The following is a 7,500-nucleotide window of genomic DNA, read 5'->3' as shown; positions in this document are numbered from 1 at the left end:
AACTATTAACTACTATATTTTCTTGATTTCCAAATTGAGTTTTGGAAATCACCAAGTGAAACCACCCCCCACCCCCAATTGTCCCACGACCCCCAATTTGGGAACCACTGCTCTAAATGACCCCCTATTCCACAGTCCACCTCTGCTTAAGGAAGTACTTTAAAAAGTACTGATGCTGATGGTAAATTATTCTGTCACAACCTTTATAAGTCAACACAGTCTTCCAATTTTGGAAGAAATTTAAAATTTTTTAAAAGCAGATTTTTTCCCCCCTGATGCAAGTGGCATTAGCATCCAGCATCAACACAAAAACAAAATGCTTATTACATACACATGTTACATTACTTGTTCTGCAATAAAGCATACCCTACGTATGAATCTTGAGAAGCTTTTCAATAAGTTTTTAACATTTTTTGTCATTATTTTAATACAGTAATTAATGGATTCAGTATATTTGATGGTTAAAATGACTATAAATGCAGCTTTTTTTCCACCACTCTCAGATGACTTATGTAATTGAGAATAAGTAATGGCAAGGTAAGCTTAGTACATGTAATACAAACATGTCATTTAATTCACTTTTTTTCATATAATTTCAGTTTTACGCCCTGTTTTGCACCATTTCTCAAGAATTGTTGCCCCTAAAAAAACAAGAGTCTGGAATCTACATTTTAGTACAATACTTATAAAAACATGCTTTTTGAAAATGTTCATATACATTCTTTGTGTGTATCAGTCCTATAACTGATGCTCTGAAATTCGCCCTGGAAGTAATAATTGTACTCAAATCCCCTTCTCGCCTCCTCCATCCTTCAGTGTCATTGGCCTGTTCTTTATGTGACTGTATTAATTAGCTCTTCATTTGCTCTGCAGGCTGTTATGAGCTAATGGCTCTCCATTAGTGTCTACATGGAGAGCAGAGGCCTGATGCTCTTGGCTTACGGCAATTACTCTGTCTGTCTCTGTGTGTATGTGTGTTTGTGTGTAAGAGAGAGTTGTGTGTGTTTGCATTGGTGATCATTAAATTGACAAAACTGCTTTTCATTCATTGAACAGTGCAGAGGGCCAGGCTTCAGTCGTCTGTTAATTGAATTAGACTGGGCACTGACAGAGCCTTTCATCTGTCTGAGAAACACAGGGAAAAAAATAAACCGTTTGCTGCCCAGCGTGGGATTGGATACAGATTTGTGCTGCCATCTAAAGGTGGAAGAAAGAAAATAAAGAAAATGATCCTGAGAGATAAGCCGAGTCTAACCTAGATGTTGACTTGACCATATGCTGCCATAAGTAGGTCTGTAATACTCAGAGAAAGCGATCAGTCAGCTCTCCCATTCATCTCATTGGCACTTTTTTCAATGGAGTGTTTGATTGGCTAATGGCACCACACAACATGAATAATTTGCACCGTCCCAAAGCATTTATTAGCAACCATCGTGAGCAGTGACTTCAAAACCGAGGGGGAATTCAGTCTATTTTAGAACCTTCAAAAAAAGAATAATTAAAAAAAATGGAAAAAGGGAAACCGTCTGCTTTTTATTGATACTAAACAACTTTTAGTTAAGTAAGGACACATTCAATTGATTAAAATAACAGTAAAGGATTGTACATTGTTGTATAAAAGTAACAAAAAATGTATATGCATATTAGTTTTCTGAACAAAATAAAGTATTATAGTTTTTTAATTAGTTTTTTTGGTGCTGTGATAATGAGATGACACTAAATCAGCAAATGTAACACAAATGCAGTTTTTTAATTTTCAGTTTTTGGACATTTATACATAATCTGATAGCTGAATAAGTACATTTCCATTGATGTATGGTTTGTTAGGATATAAAAATATTTGACCGCAATACAGCTATTTGAATATCTGCAATTGGAGGGTTATATATATATATATATATATAAATAAATAAAAATATATTTTAAAAAATCCTTCAAAATTGCCCAAATTAAGTTCCTAGCAATGATTAATACTAACCAAAGTCTCTGAGATATATATATATATATATAAAATAATAATATATGATATGTATGATATATAATAATAAATATATCATATTTATTTATTTGATATTCTAATTAAATTTGGTGTAAAAGAAAAATACTTTTTGACTCACTCTATATATTTTTAGGTATTCGTAAGAAATACCAACTTACAGCATGGTTTGTTGTCTATGGTCCCTTAAAATAAGGATTTTTGAAGACTTCAGCAATACCTCCTTTGCTATCAAATTAATAAACAACATTTTAGAATAATATTATATTGAACACAACAGGGTTCTATGTTCTAATTAAATCAATGGATCAATTTTTAAATTAATTCCAACCCATGAACTTTTAACCAATAGTGCATGTTCCTTTCAAAAATACTTCTAAAATAAGTAATTTTGAATGGCCTGTGGAAATTTGCAGGTCATTGAGCAGCAAAATTGCATAATATTTTCAGCCTATGTGCGGAATGTAAAACGATTTATTGCACGTTTCAGATGACAAATCCACTAGAGGGCGGTGTCTACATTTTTGCAAATTTGAAATAGGTTACCTAGGGCAGTGGTAATTCCGTTTTATTTATTATCTGAGTCTGAACGATCTTTTATTTTGAAAAATGACAGTATTCTCTCGCTTGCGTCTCGGTCACATGAGCCCCCAAATTTAACCCACCAGCAGCAAAATGAGTTAAAAAACAGACATCTTTGGAAAGTTTCTTTGCTAAGGGGAAAAGGCCCAGTGAAGGACCCGCAAACTGCAAAGGAACAGATCCACAACCAATTCGTCAATTAATCAAGTGAATCCAGCATGTCTGTGCAAGAAGATCAACTGCTTGAGCTCACAAACGACAGCGGCCTTTTAGGGGCTGTAGAGTTAGCGCAAGTTAGTTATTTTCAATGGAGATGCGTGCACAAGCGGCGTGACAAGCTTGCGCCCTCCAGACACACACAGTTGAATGAATGCCAGGAGCGCACCGCGAGTCACATGACAAGAACTGACTGATCAGCTTCAGCTTGTATGGAATATACACATTTTGATAGACTAATTATCTCAGACAAACACAGAGCACACAAACACTGCAGTGCTTTGTAATTTTCCCCCCTGGTCTGCGGTAAAATTGTCAAGCGTTGACCGGCCTGTGGAAATTAAAAGGTTGGGGACCACTGACCTAGGGTGCTATTTCTGACTCATGACTTTTTTGTACATGTCCATGAGAAGGTGGGGCTTGTCTTACTCTTCTAGATGAGTAAACCACTAACCTAAACCCAACCATTATTGGCTATTAGTTTTACCTTGATTTTACATTTCTTTTATCTCTTTTGTGGAACTATGCTTTAGCCCAACTCCAACCAGAGTACTCTGCGTCACAAGTACAACTTTTCTGACTTGGTCAGTTTGCTCGATAGCTCACTTTGTCTATGTGGATGTAGACAGGGGAGGCAATTGTGTTACATTATAAATCATAGATGCAGTTAAGCAGTATTTATCTTTCGTTATGCAAAGAACTGTACAAAAATAATTCATTATACGTTGATATTATTTCCCTGTGAATTTCATTAGTGTGAAAATAAAGTCGTTATGATAGTGTCTTCGAGTCATAATGTTCATTTTACTTCTAACTGACTACTGCAGATAAACATATATTTAACGGTATTTTTGCGGTTTCACAAAATCAAAATGTAGACTGAATCATATATTTCCAAAGCCTTTGTTGACAAAGGTAATGAGAATTCAAAGTGTGTTTGAGGCAGTTAAATAAATGTGCATCTACCGAAAAGTCTACAAATCTTTCAAGAGTATTGCAACATTATTATTTACGTGAGCACTCCTCTGGGCTATTGTTGAATTATTATTGATCTTTGTCAGAATTAAGCACAAGTGTGCAATAGACATTATACTGCTGAAATGTGTGTGAGTTTGATATTATTCTGATGATACATGGGGCAACCTTTTGAGCGATGTTGCTTGGCTCCTTTCCTTGTAAAATGGGCAACAAAATAGTATCTGAATCTGGTTGCCTTAATTAGTTGCCCTGCGTTTCACTTGGTTGCCCGTTGATGGCATCATTTCCCAAAATTGCCATTCAACATCGCTTTAAAAGTTGCCCTGTTTATCATCAGTGTTACTCTTTTGAGTGGCTGTCATTATTTTCTTGATGCTTTTTAGTATTTCATCATATTAAGATGCCTGTGTATATTTTTCTGTTTTCTGTGTTCAGTTTAAGTTGCGTGTGTTGAGTAAACTGGCAGCGTCTCTCAGTAAACACATGCCAGAGAAGGTTCCAGAAGACACCAGCAGCATCCTCCGCTCTCCAATGCCAGGATCTGTGGTGGCAGTATCCGTTAAACCAGGGGATACAGTAAGTGGCTTATTGTACACAGTCCAGATACAAGACACTCTGTAACTATATTTATCAGTAGATAGACATTTAATACAGATTGCCTAAAGGTCTCTAGATCAAATCTTGAATATCATTTAAACCAAGGAAGGTAACCATAATATTATATACAGTACATCTACACTCACCGGCCACTTTATTAGCTACACCTGTCCAACTGCTTGTTATCGCAAATTTCTAACATGGCAGCAACTCAATGCATTTAGGCATGTAGACATGGGCAAGATGATCTGCTGCAGTTCAAACCGAGCATCAGAATGGGGAAGAAAGGGGATTTAAGTGACTTTGAACGTGGCATGGTTGTTAGTGCCAGACAGGCTGGTCTGAGTATTTCAGAAACTGCTGATCTTCTGGGATTTTCACACACAACCATATGTAGGGTTTACAGAGAAAAAAAAGAGAAAATATCCAGTGATCGGCAGTTCTGTGGGTAGAAAGATAGAAAGGCAAAAGTGACTCAAATAACCACTCGTTACAACTGAGGTATGCAGAAAAGCATCTCTGAACGAACAACATGTACAACCTTGAGATGGATCAGCTAAAGCAGCAGAAGACCACATCAGGTGCCACTCTTGTCAACTAAGAACAGGAAACTGAGCCTACAATTAGTACAGGCTCACCAAAATTGGACAATAGGAGGTTGGAAAGACATTTCCTGGTCTCAGTCTCAATTTCTGCTGCAACATTCACATGGTAAGCTCATAATTTGGTGTCAACAACATGAAAGCATAGATCCATCCTGCCTTGTATCAACGGTTCAGGCTGCTGGTGGTGGTGTAGTGGTGTGGGGGGATATTTTCTTGGCACACCTTGGGCTTATTAGTACCAATTACTAATTGTTAATGACCATGTCCATCTCTTTATGACCAAAGTGTACCCATCTTCTGATGGCACATTATCCTGCTGGAAGTAGCCATGACATAAAGCATGAATCATCTCAGACTGGTTTCTTGAACATGACAATGTGTTCCCTGTACTCAAATGGCCTCCACAGTCACCAGATTCAATCCAAAAGAGCACCTTTGAGATGTGGTGGAATGGGAGATTCGCATCATGGATGTGCAGCTGACAAGTCAGCATCATCATCTCTGAGGATTATTTCCAGTAACTTGTTGAATCTGTGCCACAAAGCATTAAGGCAGTTCTGAAGGCAAAAGGGGGTCTAACCCAGCACTAATTAGGTGTACCTAATAAAGTGGCTGGTCAGTGTATATCAAGCAGTATATATTTACCATTTAGGATTGATGTATTTAACAGTCTGTAATATGATAATATGCTTTACCTTTATAAAGAAAAAAATATAACCCAAGAAATTAAAATAGTCATTATTCACTCAACTGTTTGGTTAAAAAAACTAATTTGCATACATCTTTAACAAAGAAAGAGAAATTATATTATACATTTATGTTATGAATAAGATCTACATTTAATCACAAGTACTCTAATACGTTATACTCTTATATTCTGAGGTTGAGCTTTGAGGTTCATTAGTTGAGGGACTTGGCTTTAAGCAAAAACAATGTCTTGTTGCAAATAGTAGTAGACCTGCCTTCTTTCATTTATTTATGGACCAGGCCTACTGCCAGAACCCTTGCCAATACATAAATGCATTGGCGAGTTAATCAACTATTGCCATAATATCTAAGGGTACTGTATAGTTTAGCAAAATTAGCTAATAGCAATAACTGCACTAAAATAATTTCAGTATGTAATCTTATGCACAGAACTTTGACCTTTATATATTAGCAGCTCATGATAACTTTATTTTCAGTGTTTCCGTTGTCTCTTTTACTTTTTGATTGTTTATTTATTTTACAAGGAATTTTAGGGCTTTTTAGGGCCTGAAAATGAAAACATTTGGAAAACAGCCTTCATAGTGGATTGAATAAAGATACTGCTGTCATTTCTATGAACTAAATACAAAAATATGATTTTGTGAAAAATGTAATGTTATGCATGTGTATTATGTGTTCAGTCTAGGGGCGATCAGTATATCATTTGAGCATCGATATCGCAATGCATGTATTTGCAATAGTCACGTTGTAAGATTCGATTATTTATTAAACATTAAATAATAAAGATATTGTCAAATTTTATATTTTTAAATGTATAAAATGATGACCATGTTATTTTACATTTGATGGTTCAATTTTTTAACTTGAATGCTGTTAGACTCCCCAGAAAACCATAAAGCACTTTTTATTTATATTTGCTTCTAATTTATTATAATTTATGCAGATGCACTGCATAGGAAAAGTCTTGTTCATCCCAGTCGATCTAAATTAATGAAGTCTTTCCAAATAGAGCTATTCAGATCATCTGGTGAAATTATATTCCTATCATAATAAATATCAAAGCAAAAAAGAAAAATTGCAATGTCAGATTGAAAGAAGACATGAAGAAAACAGGTTACCTGTAACCATTGACATCAATAGGATGGAAAAGCACTGGGTGTTTGGGCGTTCTGTGTTTGTCTGAGGTAATTAGTCTACCGAAATCCAATTTAGCCTATTTAGGTGACACTGACTTTAGTAACTGTAGTCAAATTACACAAATTTAAAACGTAATTCATTACATTACTGTGGATCCCCAGAAATGTAATTAGAATACAGTAAAGCATTACTGTGCAACGCATTACACCCAACTCTATTAGAGACTTTGAATTTGGATCATGCTGTCATTAAATTTTTACAGATTTTGTAAGTGTTAAAAGCAGTTACGAAGTGTATAGCTTTAAATACTCGTTTGTTTTTGTACCAAAATGATTGGAGCAGTTGTGAAAGCAAATGAGCCGTTTGTGCTTAGTTGCTGACACTCCTGCTTTATTAAGCGTTTAAGTCCTGCTGTATTTGTATTAAAGTCCCCCAAGTAGGTGTTCATTAAATGATCTCCTTTTCCTTTCCCCAGAACAATGAAAGCAATACAAGGTTAAAAACATGAACAAATAAGACCAGAGTTTTCCATATTGAGTCAACTATTCCTTCAAATGACATGATTTGCATTTGTTAAAGCTGACAGTGCACTTCACTGTGAAAAAAAATGTGTGTGCGTGAGTGTACGTGTCGATGTGTGTGCGTTTGTGTGCTCGTGTTGCAGTCTAGTTGAATGGAATT

General features: G+C 35.7%; 1 protein-coding gene across 1 annotated transcript in view; it reads left to right on the top strand.

Moving 5' to 3' along the window:
- Positions 1-7,500, top strand: part of pcca (propionyl-CoA carboxylase subunit alpha) — a 91,168-nt gene that overhangs the window by 76,729 nt on the left and 6,939 nt on the right. The window contains exon 21 of the mRNA XM_056458662.1: positions 4,208-4,348. Within this exon, the coding sequence (XP_056314637.1) occupies positions 4,208-4,348 (141 nt within the window). The remainder of the gene's footprint in view (positions 1-4,207; positions 4,349-7,500) is intronic.

The sequence above is a fragment of the Danio aesculapii genome, chromosome 1 (genome assembly GCF_903798145.1).
Source record: "Danio aesculapii chromosome 1, fDanAes4.1, whole genome shotgun sequence".
NCBI lineage: Eukaryota > Metazoa > Chordata > Actinopteri > Cypriniformes > Danionidae > Danio > Danio aesculapii.
This window is presented reverse-complemented; position numbering and strand designations above follow the sequence as displayed.